We start from the raw sequence: 14550 nt of genomic DNA on the forward strand, positions 1-14550 counted from the left end.
AATGTAGTTATTTTTCAAATACCGTATTATTCAAATCCATGTGTAACTATACTATATAACAATGCCATGCCCCAAACATTCTGACAGACAGCCTCTGATTGATACGGCATGATTGAAAATGAACAAAAGCTACAAAGTGAAGAAGAACATTTTTTTATCACTAAGCCATTTACTTTAGTTAATCAGTCTTTTGGTTTAATAAATTGTTTGTTAATGAGAAGCAGTATAAATTTGGCTTTTCCTTGGTATGCATTTAATTCACAAATTCTGAGAGGGAAGGAGTTAAAATGGAGTGACTGCTCCCTGGTTTGCATCTCCTGCGTAGTGTGTCCAAATGACTTTCCCTGCCTTTGGTACATTTGCAGAAGTAACTGCTAGTGTAGATAATTGAATTGCCTTCCCTAGTACGTAAACAGATTTTTTTGTTCAATCTGAGCCACTGGAAAAAGTATTCAGTTTCAGCAATGTTTTCATACGTGAATGTATCTATTGTACTTTGAGAATGCAGTGTGAGAGAAGGGGCCGTGACTGCAGGCTTTTTCTCACGGCCATGGTGAATTAATCAAGAACAATTTCGATCACACAGGCGGCTTTTCTCTTCTTCCTTTCTTGCTTCTTACTCTGAGAAATGCTTGACTTGCAGAATTTCCGTTAGTCACATTGTGTGAAGGAGGAGTGGAGAAGGTAAAAATGTAAGTACAAGAAGAAGATACCAAAGATGATGCAAAGACTTCAGTTGCATTCACAGAGATGAAGCAATACAGAGCTCAGCCGTTACCTAGTCACTTTCCTGCTTCCACAAATGGTTAATCCAGACTACAGCCTACATAATTATTTTAAACAGTAGGTTTAAAACAACTAAGCAGGTTGTTTTATCTGATCTGGGAGTGGAACAGTAAAATGCTGTCTTGTTTCATCACATTTTTTTATCCAAGCCATCAGAAGCAAATTTCAACCAGCTGGCATTTCTGTCATATACACTTTTATCTAAATCAATGCACTTACCCAAATCTGTATTTTCATTTTTTATTTTATTAAATGAGAACATATGGACTCAGAAAGGGAACACAATGTTTCAAGATAGCTGGTCAAAAGTAAGATTATATGTAATCTGAAAACAGTCAATGTGCCAGACTGCTGCAACCCAAATATAAATGGAAAGATCTATCATAGACAATACAGTGCTAACCACTAAATAAAATACTTTGAAACTATCTGGAAATAATACAGCCATTGGCTAAATACGTTTCAAATACAAACCTACACAGATTGGAAACATTTTAATGTGTTCAGTGGTGCTGATAGGGAATATCTTAATCATTTACTCTGAGATCTTCCTGAATGGTTTTCTCGTTGAGAATATATTACTTGACAGTAGGAGGTTTCTGTGAAAGTCAGAGCAAAAAAAATCAGTCCCTTTCTGTCAACTTTTGTGATTCTCACAATGTGTGAATGTCTGTCCGAATCTGAAGGAGTGAGAGAAAAGTACTGGGTGTCGACACATCAGTACTTCTCAATAAACCCCCAGCTGGGACACTGGCCTAACAGGAAGGTCTAATCTGTTAAAATAGCAAATTCACACAATGCCACACTCCTCCGCTGCCTCCTCTCTGTGACCTTTGCCGACATGATGACATTTCGCACTTCAATTCTCAATTCTTTTGCATTCCTGACACAAAAACCAAAAATAATTAAAGCCACAATCCCTATTCATAAGAGGTGAAAAGTTTAGGCCTCATGCCTACACTTGTGTTGACGGTGCGAATGGGCCTAAATAGTGTAGTCCACACACATGGTTGTTGTACAGTAGTATTATATGGCTCCTCTAAACACCTGAGGGAAGATGACGACAAATGTTTGGGCAGAATGTCTGAGTCTATACAGGGAAAGTGGAAAATGCAATCATGTGGTTTGGGGCTAATGTGTTGCCAGAAGCCCTTTAACTAACATTGTTAACAGCTGCACTGTCCTGCTTTATATGGCAAATACTTTCAGGATGCCAGTCATTTTCTAGGATACTGTTAGTACATTAAGATGCATTAAAAGAACATCAAAAATACAAAGAAGATAAGCCAGTGATCCTTATTTCCTGGGAATCTGCAACAACTTCCACATCTCTGCAACCCACAGATACACACTGACATTCCCAATCCTTCATGCTTCCAAAATGCACATATGCTGTCTTTAGTGCCAGAGGGAAGATCTTTTTGTGTGAACATGGGTATTTTTCTTTTATTATTATTTTTGTGTGTGTGTGGTTCCAGTACACTTCAAAAAAATGATCCTTTTGCACTTTCCCTTAGGTTTTATAACACCGGAATCAGTGGTTCCCAGGGGAGTTTTTCTATGACAGCTAAGTGTAATATTTCTTGTAATAATAATCTGCATAGTTCTGTTTAGCCCTCAGCTTTGTTTGTAGGTCACTGTAGACCCGGTTCTATGTTCCAGCATGTTAATGCGTGGGGCAGAGAGAGGTATTCTTTAACATATTCTTAGGTCAAAAATTCAAAAACACTGAAAGAAACAATTGCAAAATCAAGATGAAAAAATAATAATGACAAAATCCTTTTTTCTGTGTGTGTCAGGTGAGTTTTTTTAAGAATAGAGACTCAGGTTTTAATATTACTATGTTACAATGCTTTTTTTTTTAATAGTTTGATGTTTACAGACAGCAGTATGCTCTACGTTAAATGGGAAATAAAGGATAGTGCTGACTGGGAATCAGGGCATTGTCACTGTGTAAATCATGGACCACGGTCTCTCCAACTTTATACAACTCCCAAGGCCGCCGCCTCAGGCTGGATGAGTGACACCAGTGGCTGCTGCTGCTTTTGAACCTCTGGACAAGAACTATTTATATAAACTGCACATGACCTGGTGGAGTACAGATTATAGAGAGATACATGCTTTGGTAAGAAAACATCAGCCCCTGCTCTCAAAACGTGGGAACAGCTCTGTTAAGGAGCACAGTATTGTAAAGGAGTTTGCTTTCTCAACAACCTCTGCAAACCACGAACATTTAAAACAGCAGTTCTTCTCAGTGGAGTGGTTGGTTCGCCGTGTTTGATCATGTGTTCAGACTTTGGTGTGCAAGTCTACAAAGTTTAGTGACCTCTTTTATATGCCTTCCAAAGGACTTTACAGTTTATTTTTGCTCCTGTGTAATTATACACTGTGAAAAAGTACTGTCAGTGTACACAGAGTCGTGAGAATGAAAACACCACTGCCTTGTGTTTCGGTATTAATTCTGGCTATAAAATGTTACTATTGATGGGCCTTTAAAGTTTCAGCATGCCATTCCCAAATCAAAGGGATCTGGGGTCTTTTATTGCTGGGCACAAAACCAAACAAAGGACACCACCTAAATGACGCATATATACATCTTGTGACAGTGACATCATGCTGTTTTTATTTTTTGTTGTATGGGACTGAGTTCCCTTGTGCACTTAATGTAGCTGTTAAAGAATGAGCAGGTTGGGTTACCTTGATCAACCAATCATTGACCTCTTTATGATATATGTTGCAGTTACCTGGGATTGTATGTTTCACTACATATAATATATTGCTATTACTGACTGAAAGTTGCTGTGAAAAAAGGCTTCATCCAAAGGAATAAAGTAATAATCAGAAGAAGGTAAAAGCAACTTAAAGTGGTGTAGCTCTTAAAGGCTTAGGAGTTGTATGTTTCCATTGTTGTAACAAGCTAAGTAGGTTAGTAGCTGAATTTCAAGAAGATTCTAGCCGGCGTAGCTGCCAGTGTAGACAAGCCATGTGCTGATTAAGTCAGGAGAAGGAAAGACATGGTGAAAGATGGGATTTCTGTGTCCAAGGAACACCCAATAATGAAGCAAATTCCTTGGTTTCTAATGTGGAGGATGACAGTAGTTCACAGTTCATTGAACAATTTCAGGCATGCAGGCAAAATTGTGGTTTGGACACCCCCCCGGCAAGAACTCTGTGTTTCTGGCATTCTGCTGAAGACTTTCTGGCAAATGCAGACTGTGGAGGCAACAGAAGGTCAACTGCAGAAAGCGTTGAGTATGTCTGTCACAAGTGTAGGAATGGCAGGTGTATGGATCTTACTGCTGCTATGTACAGGTTGAAGGATACAGCGGAAGGATCTTTAGTTGTGTGTGTTCAACATCAATCCCCAATTACAGATTACATGGGAACTAAAGCTACCGTTCAGCTCGATGTGAAGTACGGCTCAGAGAGTCGACTTGACTGTGAATCTCACCTTTAGGCCTTGTATCTTCTCTGCAGCACCCTGTCCAGCTGTGTACATGCTGTGGTGGCCCTGCTATACCCCTTTTCCTGGCAGCACACCTTCATCCCGGTGCTGCCTTCTTCCATGGTAGACATCGTCTGCTGCCCGACCCCCTTCCTGGTGGGCTTGCTGTCCAGCTCCCTCCCTAAGTTAAAGGAACTTCCTGTGGAGGAGGTAAGCAATATGTATTTCCTTTACATGTTAAAGCTGTACTATAAAGAACTGGGATGTGCTTTGATTTGAAGTATATCTCTTGAAGCAATTTCAAGAGTGTTGATCAGTTGATCCATTACTTTAATTGAATCATCCTTTAAATTGATATTGTTTTTATTATTACACCTACTCCCTGAAACTAAATGGAATATGTGTTTCTACATGTGCATATTTAAAATAATAGCTTAGAAAAATGCCCTACTGAATGAAAGAACACACGCCCAGTATTTAGTTTATATCCAATGGCCCAAGGGACCCTACATTGCATATCAGTCTTTTAGAAACATTTCATCATCAGACTTAATTTTTCCAAGCTATTTTAGTGACTTTTTTGAAGGTGCTTGAACTTTTGAACTTGAATTTTCCTTTTGTGGAAATCTATATTATTATAACATATATACTTTGTTGAATTTTGTTCTGAGTATATAAGGGGTACTTCAGTTTTCTTTTCTGAACTTCCAAGCTTAATTGGCTGGTACTGTATAGCATGGGTCTCCAGTCTCTCCCAGTATAACCAAAGGATTGATAAGTCAGTTCTGCTTGTTTGTGTACACTGGTTTTGTTTCATTTTTTTAAGTTGAATGTCAGTTTCTAGGAATTAAAATCAGGGTTGACTGTACAAAATCATGAGGCAGATTCATCCACATCATAAGATTGGAAGAAAACCTATGAGATACTAATTCGAGTCTTACCTCCAGGGATCAGCCTAGCAAAAGGAAACTGGCCCATTTGAAAGTTTGCACAGCATCCAGAAACTGAAACCTGGCATTGTCTCAAGATAGCCAGAAAAGGCTTTTCATTGCGGAAATTAATTTTGCTACAGCAACAAATGCTCTTAGGGTTTCTAATGTTTAATTTGTCTCATCTAATAAACAATCTGCAGATCAGAGGAAGAATTCTGCCTCAGATATCCTCCCAAGGCTTTGTTTTTCTTTAACATTTGCAGATGAAGGATTTTTGTATGAACCTTCAGTGTTTTTAGAAATGTACCTTTACAACATGAATTGGCTAACTGGTGCTGTAGTCTTTTCAAAGTGAGTGATTAAGGTGACATTAACACTTTGTCTGACGTATACAAACTGTGCAGCTGTGTTGTAGCACATGCCACTCAAAAGGTGATTTACACAATTGTTATGAATTTATCCCCCTGTAAGAAGATCTATTATCTAAGCATGATACATTTTTCTAATGCAGCTGTTTTGAAAATGTAGTAATTGTGTAGTGTCAGCTGTCAGTGAAGTGATTTACTAACGCTAATATAGGCTTACCAGCTAGGCCTAAAATAAGTATTTCTGTTGGATGCCTTAATTTAGTTTTTCCTCGTCGCTGGTCTCCAGCACAGTAACTTAAAAGATTAACTGCTAGGAAGCTTTCGATCCCTGCTTGCTTAACACAGCTGGGGAGATTCCAGCTGTCCTGTGAAATTACAGTTGGAAAGTCATTGACCAGACACAGATGACATCAACTTTCTCTGTATAAGTATTCAGGGAGGAAACCATGCCAAGCCGATCATTTCTAAACAAGAAAACAAATATTTTAACAACAAATCTTGTGGCTGAGATTTATGTAGTAACTGCTTATGCTTGTTGTACAATAAAGACAGTAAAGAACAAACAGTGTTACGGAAATGCATTTCCTGTTTTACGCAAGCAGCCTTTAACCCTCCTTTTAAGTCACATGACTGTCCAGAACCTCCCTATCAGTGTGAGCAGATTCAATCCTAGAACAGTCAAAGCAGTTGAGTCTTGCCCTTGTGGGTTTGGCATCCCATCAGTGGGGAGCATAAGCCATCGCTCACGTTTAGAGTCAGCGCTTGGCTTCTAATGACCTTGTAAACTGTCAGGATCTGCCCTTGCTTGTGCACAACATGAATATAGTGTAATCCTGAAATGCCTGTTTGTTTTGAAGCAGTTTAATAGGTTGAGAACATGCACCAGTTGTCTTTCATTGACCTCTGTGCTGTTGGTTGCCGGTAGAGGCATCATAGAAATGATTTAATGCTGAAATATTGACTTGAACTTGGAAGAACAAACTCCCTTTTATTTAACCCTGAGGTACAGATGGACTGTCCGCATTTCCCAAGTAAGACAAATGAACGCACCATCCCCACAGAGTATCCTTTGCTGTACGGTTAACCCTTCCGTTGTTTTGTAGGGGCTCCTTGGTATTTGTTTTGAGTTAATTTTACTTTTCTTTTCTTCAAATTAGGCTTTAATGGTGGACTTGGGAACTGACCGCTTCATTAGACAGGTGAGTGAGAAAGTAAACTAATACTGGTAAAGCTGTCTCCTTCTGCTAAGAATACTCTAAGAATATTTGACTCGGCTCCTGTTACCAGCTTGGTTCTCAATATGACATCGTTACAGGACAGAACTAAGTGTCTGGACAAGCTTCTATATGGCAAATGGAAACACAAGGCTATTGTTTTTTTTTGTTATTGTTTCTTACAATTCTGGTCATTCGTGCCATTTGAATGAATAGGATGCCAGCCTGCCTTGTACCCAGTGCCAGAAACTACCGAGTGATCCGAGTATCGTGTGGCTGACTGTCAATTTGGGCTCCAAATACAAAAGATGATTATATAGACAGATGCAAATGACCCACAGCAAGTTTACAGTCTAAAAACTGCTCGTTACCGATCATGATTGTCATTCTAATCTTTAGATGGATGATGAGGCCACATTGTTGCCACGGAAATTGCAGGCGGCTCTAGAGCAGGCTTTGGATCACAGGAAGGACCTGATCAATCAGGACTCGGACAGCGAGTCAGATGAAGGTAAGGAGACGAATCAGTTTGAAGACCATCACCAAAATGGCTGCTGATGTATAAAGATGTTGACACAACAAAACAGTAATCCTAAGTATGCATGTGATATCGTAATGTATCTGAGTTACAATTTGTTAATGGTGTTTTTCAAAAGTGGACTACGGAAGTATGTAGTTATCGGTTTCCCACTCAGAAAGATGACTGTAGAACCCTTTTTTCAGGCAGGCACATCAAAATTTGAAATCCTCACTGTGTGCTGGAGGACCACAAGAGTAAAAACAAATTGCTTGGTGGTAATAAAATGCATCAATAAAGAAAAGAACTCTATACATGTTTGAACAGGTCCTTCTGAATTGAATTCTTTGTGGCATCGTGTTTTGCTTCTCAGTTGATTACAAAGCAGGGTCACTGTCCTTCAGATTAAACAATATAATAATTCATATGAAAAAGGATGGAGGATTCCTGGCAAAAAAAGTGCAAGAGCAAGTTTTTGAGCATGACTGCCAATATTTGTGCGATGTTCACATCATTATGGGTTGGCAGGAACATAAGCATACTTTATTCTGGCGATTTAAAGAAAGAGAAAAAATAATGAATATTGGCAGTCTTGATTTTTTTCCCTTTTACCTTAAATGACTTGATACATATCCGTAATTGTGTTTATATGGATTTTTGTTTCTGATTCCAACCATTCCTGCCACACACACATTTCAAAAGAGCCTGTTGAGGCTGTGAAAACCGAGCCCTCAAAAAACATCCACGGAGGCTAATCCTGCGTGCTTTTCTCTACCTTTAGAATGTAACACCCTGAACGGCGTCGTGTCGGAGGCCTTCATCCGCTTCTTCCTGGAGACTATCGGGCACTACTCGCTGTTCCTGACGCAGAACGACAAGGGCGAGCGGTTGTTCCAGCGGGAGGCCTTCAGAAAATCCGTTGCGTCCAAGAGCATCCGCCGTTTCCTGGGCGTCTTTATGGAGTCCCAGATGTTCGCTGGCTTCATCCAGGACCGAGAACTGAGGAAGTGCAGAGCCAAAGGTACCAGGGCAGAGAGACAGCTCCCCACTGAGGACTGAACAGGAATTTCTCCCAGGAGTTTGGCCCTGCCTCTTGTCAAGCACTGTTGCACCAAGTTAGACCAGTTTATCAGGGTCTCCAGTTTTTTTGAGCTGAAGAGACCTTCACAATGGTTAAATAAGTATTACATTCAATGTACTTATTTAAACATTATTTGTGTCTAGATTCTTGGGTGAGATTTAGTAATTTCCCAGAGACGGACAGTGCAGCTCATTCAAGAGACAACATCCCTATAGAACGTGAGGTTGTTCTTTTCTGTGGAGTATTACCAGAGATCTGTGCAGGTCATCGATATTTTAAGTTAGGCTACCCAAACAAGCAAACAAACAAATAAGTTCTGTGTTTTTAGATCCCTTGTATTAAATTATTTTCACCATGTATAGCTGATTATTGGCTAGTTCTGAAAGTATGGATTTACCCTAGAAAATAAATTACTTTACCATCTGTTTTGATATTCTATTTAACACTGACATCTAGTGGCTAAAATAAGTTTTCAATTATTACCACATATGCTGGGATCCAGTGCCGCCTCATGGTAATATGGACTACTGCATATCAGGATTCAGAAGTGCTGAGCAACTCCATGACCCAGAAAAACATATTTTGAAGACCAGTGGTCTCTATACTGAACTTCCCTAGATCCCCTATCAAAGCTGGTCAACCCAGCGTCTGTAGAGGTCTTTCATAAACATTACGTTTGGTTTCTCTCCCAGGTCTGTTCGAGCAGCGCGTGGAGCAGTACTTAGAGGAGCTGCCAGACACCGAGCAGAGCGGCGTGAACAAGTTTCTGAGAGGACTCGGTGAGTGCTGCTCTCCAGCTGCAAGAATGACCAACACTGATCATAGTGCAGGAGTGTAGATGTTCTTAGTTTAACTTTTTTTTTTAATGCACAGCTCCAGTGCTGCTGAAATAAGTCCTCAATGGCAAGCCATGGGGAAACTGCAGTGGTATTAAGGTCAAAAACCAAGAAGTTCTCAAGGAAATTGAATAGGAAAATTGGTTAGCAAACATTCCTGCTTTACAGTGAATACAGAATATGGAACGCCAGTCTCTGCACCAAAAAGCATCTGTAAAAAGCCCCCCAGACTATATAAAATTGTTACATTATCACAGTCCTATCTTACCTAACTGAGCCTTGTTCTGTTCTGCATGGCTTTCATACCGATGTAAACGTTGTAGTTAGGCTGTCAAATTGAATACTCTTTTCTAATAGTTTCTTTTCCTCCCCTTTTTTCAGGAAGTAAAATGAAGTTTCTTCACAAAAAGAACTAAAGAAACCACATTCTACTGTACTTTTTTTTTTTTAACCAAATATCAAAGACTGTGGAGCCTTTATTGTACAAAGTTCTATTGCAGAGTGTGCACATTTGAAAAACTGATACCAGATCAAATGTATTCATACATTTGGAAAGATTTCTACAGCAGGGGCCAAGAGCTGTTGAAAATTTTGTACATATTTCACTGTAAGCTGGCTGTGATTTTTTAATATGCATTTTTTTCTTTCAGCCTGTGATGACTTGTGTATATGACTTGAGTTAAACTTGTTACAATAAAATGAGTTGGTAATGTATGCATGCATGGATGGACCCAGACTAATGTGCATTTGACTGTTTCAGAATTAACCACTGATGTTAGAGGATGCTTGTGGAGAATCAGATCAGATGTAGTGAGAGAGAATGCAACCAATGAGAAAAGGCTTTATGCTACAGTACTGAGGGGGTCAATATAAAGTTGCTTTGATTAGGTTTATATTTTAGGTTCAGCTTTTTTTCCTCATCACTGAATAATGAGGTACTTAAACCCCCTGCATTTAGCAATGGTCAGTAAATGGTTTTGTACATGTAAAGCACTACTTAAATATATATATGAAGAAAATACCTGCTACTTTGTCTTAACTTCTGTGACTGATTTCATGACTGGTTACTTTGTCAAATATGTACAATTTACAAAAAATAAAGTATGTGCAAAGTATTCAAATGTGTCTGTTTAATAATGATGCTCTGAAACCACAGTCAGTAAAGACATGACTCCAGAAACACACACACCTGGCTAACTTGAGGCTCAGCCCAATGCTTCCCAGCTAAACATGCTTCAGCTGGATCCATTTCAAATCTAAATACACATTCCACCTTTGCAAGAAAATAATAAATAAAAGCTTCTGGGATCATGAAGTAAGCAGGCCAAAGACACTCCTTTTACAGAACAGTTTATTCTTGCAAATGATGGTGCAAAACATTTATGCCATCAATACACAAGCACCACCAGCTCCCTTGATCTTCTCCTCTGCCCTTCTGCTGAAAAACTTGGCCTTCACAATGACCGGCTGCTTGGGCAGTTTGCCTTTGCCCAAGACTTTGAAGTAGCCCTGCCGAAGAATATAAAACAGATTTTACAACCCAACCTAAAGCAGATCACCAGCTATTCAACAGTCAATCCCTTCCCTATACAGAGCTGAGGAATATGTAAGTTGTACTAAAAAATTACAAAAAAAAACCTTATTCTGGGCAGTTATATACAAGATCAAATCATACTGCGGGTAGGAAATGTATATTCAGGCTATTTAAGTTTTGATCATGTTGCCTTCATTGAGTTCCATCATTTTGTTGTAAAAATAATGTTCATGCAGAAGTGTGCAGCAGTTGTGATAACGTTCTCTAGAAACTTCACAGTGCACAATGTCACAGACCATGTGGCTGACCAAGCTATAAGGAACCAGTCAGTGAATAAGATCAGTATTTACTCTTCGAGAACTATAGCACATCAGGACAATTGTGAATGTCAGGATGAGACTCTAGTCTCGGGGGTTGGACGCACAAGAGAAATCCAAAATGCATTTCCTGACCTGTATCAATTTTCAAATGTGCATTGCACCATTACATAATAAAAAAAATGCAGACAACAATGATAAGAGTATGTACTCACAGCACGAACAACATCAATGATTGGAGCGGGCCCGTCTGGTTTCTTGGCGTAGTTGAGTCTGGTCTGCTCACTGACCAACGTCCAGAGCTTGTCCAAGTTGATGGTTGGGCAGAACATTGTGTTCTTCTTCAGATGGTAATGTCTCATACCAACCTTACCAAAGTACCCAGGGTGGCTGAACAGGAAAACAGGAGGGAGAGATTAAATACTTTGTGACACTTAATTGAAAGCACAACTTTGGCCACAAACCGGGAATGAAGACTGATCCAAGACTACTGTATGGATAACCTTCTTGTCTCAGTTAACTATTAATAAAACACTAATCCGCTGTTCATGAAGGCAGATTTGCTATTCTTGCAGTTAAAGGCGTGTCCTTAACATATTTTAGCAAAATAAAGAGGGCAACAAGAAATATGCATGTTAAAAATCCCTCAGTGCTATTGAAGACTTGCAGGTTGCAGTTCATACATGGCAGTCAACTGTGGCTCGGCAGTAACGGACACAAAGTGCAGTAGAAATGCAGTGAAGACGCATGGCAGGGCAGTCTTACAAGCAGCTCATGCCGGTAACCGACACTCATGTGCACTTACTATTTGTCGAAGTTGATCCTGTGGTGATGCATCCCACCGGCATTACCACGACCTCCAGGATGCTTTCTGTGCTTGCCTGCGAACAGAGGACCGGGAAGGCTGTCAACAAGCAGCGAAGATGTGAGGAGACATCTTCCACAGCCAGCAGCCCGGATGACCAACACCCCCCCACAACCTGCACTCACCAATGCGGCCATGGCCGTGACTGACGTGCCCCCGAAGCTTCCTGGTCTTGCTGGTCCGAGTCGGCTGGACAGAGAGAGGGGGAAAAAAGACCATCGTGAATAATAAGAAAATGCTTTACCATCTTTATCAATCTGAAACATTAGACCGATACACGAAGCCCCTTTTGGCCGAGAGCAGACGGTAAGATCATGTGCATCGTCTTCTGCGGCCAGTGATGCTCGTATTGGCAACTGAAAGCCAAGAGCCCGAATTCATAGTCTATGAAAAACAACAAAGGAGCAATTACATGTAAAACATATTTCCACTTAGGACTGCATTCATTTGATCACCTCACAGAACCAGATCCATGCTAGTAACCCGCACTTCGCTCCAAGCGATTACTGTCCAGGTACAGCGTTATTAAATAGCAACCCCCTCTCAAATAAGACAACACATCTCCGGTTTATGCACGAAAGCTGATCAACCAAAGGAAGCCGGATTGCTTACACGTGGCATTAAAATACAATTAACCAACGTGTGATCCCGAACATTTCAGTTTTGCCTTCACACACTTCAATCATAGGAACAAGGCCAACAGGTCAACACCGGGGCTGGCGAACACTTTAGACACAAGCTGGAAAACAATAACGATCACATTAGTGTTAATTATCAACCGAGCACAGCCACCGCTTTCATGCAAGGCCTACGATGTTCTTGTCGGAGCCTCAGGAAGAGCAGCGGGGCACAAACCAAGTGTATTTTATTATGCTTGTGACAGATTTTTACTGCCATTCGGCTTCAACGAGAAAGCAACAGGTCTGTTACTCGACAGAAGCAGGTCAGCTTATTGTAAATTGGTCCTGAAACTACGGATGATTTCAGATTTAACTCAAGATCTTCATCAGACCTAATGAACACTGTACCTACCATCTTGGAGGGTGACGCGAAGAGGAGCCAGAAGTGCAAGTCTCACGATTATATGCGAGACTTGGACTCCGAAAACTCCGCGCCGCGCAAATAAGAGCGCCGCCTGCTGGTGCGGAGAACACACTGACCGACGACGCTGGACGTGTTTGTGCGCTTTGCATGTCTTTCTAAGCGTGGAAAATAAACAGGACCACAGCAGTACAGTTTTAGACAACCTCTGCACAGTAGCCAGTGTTTTTATTTATACAAATAAAAGACAAACATCTGAATGTATTCTTCTCATCACTGCTTGTGAAGTTTGCATCGCTAAGTATATAAATCTGCACCTGTGCTCATCACTGCCACGAATATTACAGACGCAACGCTTAATTAAAGACTAATTGTATTTTTAAGTTAGTTTTGCAAATTTCACAAACAACATGCATTTTTACTTCCCGGTATAATTTAATTAATAATGCATGCCTTTTGTACAGTTGTTATGTGATGATAATATTTAATGCACTTCGTTATGGGGTAACGATATTGCATAGTTCATATTGTATACTTTTAATTATGTCGGTGTTTTAATGTTGCGGCGCAATATAATTGTTGATCTCAATTCAATTAAATTCAATCCAAAAGAGCTTCATTGGCATGACGTGGTTAGACAAGTATTGACAAAGCATTTACAGCAAACAACTAAAAGTAACATAGATTAAGTACAAAAATAAAAACAAACAATAATACAGGATACAGAATGTACATTTACAAGAATAATCATTAAAATACTATATATTTAAAATAAATACATCAAAAATAATTATATATCACTGAGCATCCTAATTATTTATATATGAGTCATTTACTAGGGTGCATATGACCAGAATTGTCTTGCTGCAAAGACGCAGTGGCTCATGTAGCGCCTACTTGTTTGTATTTTATAAATAGAAAACTAAGCTTAATACAATTATTTTAGACACCCGTATTCACATTTAAAGACATTTGCCTGAAAACGATTTATTAGCACATGATGCAACTTACTCTCTGAAAAGCACCACCACACCTGGGTTCTTATGATATTAAAATTGTGGATTAAGTGATTTACATATCACTTCCACGAAAGACTCGCGGTGACTTTAGAAAGTTGCTTTCGCAGTCACAAAGCCGGAATCAAAGATGTTTCAAAAGACCCTTTATTCTCTTAAAGAATACATTTGCATTTTTTGTTGTTGCTTTTGCATCACTTTCTTGATTTATTTTTCGTCTAGATAAAAAAATGAAACCTATACATAGAAGGGTGTTTTAATGGGAGGTGAAAGACAGAATGAGGTTTAAAAGTGCAGACGAATGCAGGTCGATTGGTGACAGCCATGACAGCCTCACAACTCGCCTTTCTCTACCCAGCACCTAGAAGGGACCCCCCAGACCAGTCCAACTAGTGAGATAATACAATATGGCTTTCATGGCAGGCTATGCTGCTATTATGTCAGTGTCCTCTAAGCATTTTTTTTGGTAACTACTGAGACTACCATTGTGTAGTGGTTTGATCAATTTCAAATTGAAGAAGCTGCAAGCACTTGTACAAACTGGGTGTATAAAACAGGAAAGTATATATTTAAATGTCTATGCAGATATATTCAAAAT

General features: G+C 39.7%; 2 protein-coding genes and 1 non-coding gene across 6 annotated transcripts in view; 1 reads left to right on the forward strand and 2 right to left on the reverse strand.

Annotated features, from left to right (window-relative positions):
- The window catches only part of dennd2b (DENN domain containing 2B), a 72726-nt gene extending 62432 nt beyond the window's left edge, over positions 1-10294 (forward strand). For all 3 annotated transcript variants that reach the window (XM_066700872.1, XM_066700874.1, XM_066700873.1), the window contains exons 15-20: positions 4264-4441; positions 6689-6730; positions 7145-7256; positions 8044-8283; positions 9036-9122; positions 9561-10294. In XM_066700872.1, coding sequence (XP_066556969.1) covers positions 4264-4441; positions 6689-6730; positions 7145-7256; positions 8044-8283; positions 9036-9122; positions 9561-9595 — 694 coding nt within the window. In that variant the 3' untranslated portion in view covers positions 9596-10294. The remainder of the gene's footprint in view (positions 1-4263; positions 4442-6688; positions 6731-7144; positions 7257-8043; positions 8284-9035; positions 9123-9560) is intronic.
- Positions 10295-10516: 222 nt separating this feature from the next.
- On the reverse strand, positions 10517-12999 carry rpl27a (ribosomal protein L27a). Of its 2 annotated transcripts, none has more exons than XM_066700876.1 (5): positions 12928-12999; positions 12021-12084; positions 11836-11911; positions 11246-11420; positions 10517-10688 (listed from the first exon to the last, which is right to left on the reverse strand). In XM_066700876.1, the coding sequence occupies exons 1-5, from the start codon at positions 12928-12930 to the stop codon at positions 10560-10562; spliced, it is 447 nt and encodes a 148-aa protein (XP_066556973.1). In that variant the 5' UTR covers positions 12931-12999; the 3' UTR covers positions 10517-10559. The 2 variants fall into 2 exon arrangements, with proteins under 2 accessions (XP_066556973.1, XP_066556972.1); XM_066700875.1 differs by lacking the exon at positions 12928-12999 and adding an exon at positions 12508-12531.
- On the reverse strand, positions 10997-11125 carry LOC136748998 (small nucleolar RNA SNORA3/SNORA45 family). Its single transcript, XR_010816709.1, has one exon. It is a non-coding gene; the product is annotated as a small nucleolar RNA SNORA3/SNORA45 family (small nucleolar RNA).
- Positions 13000-14550: the final 1551 nt, after the last annotated feature.

The sequence above is a fragment of the Amia ocellicauda genome, chromosome 4 (assembly GCF_036373705.1).
Source record: "Amia ocellicauda isolate fAmiCal2 chromosome 4, fAmiCal2.hap1, whole genome shotgun sequence".
Taxonomy (NCBI): Eukaryota; Metazoa; Chordata; class Actinopteri; order Amiiformes; family Amiidae; genus Amia; species Amia ocellicauda.

Excerpts from the sequence above, each read along its gene's own strand:
- rpl27a (XM_066700875.1), bottom strand. Across the intron at positions 11,421-11,835 it reads AGGATCAACTTCGACAAATA|CCACCCTGGGTACTTTGGTA; the intron begins GTAAGTGCACAT and ends TTTCCTGTTCAG. Across the intron at positions 10,689-11,245 it reads TCATTGATGTTGTTCGTGCT|GGCTACTTCAAAGTCTTGGG; the intron begins GTGAGTACATAC and ends ATTCTTCGGCAG.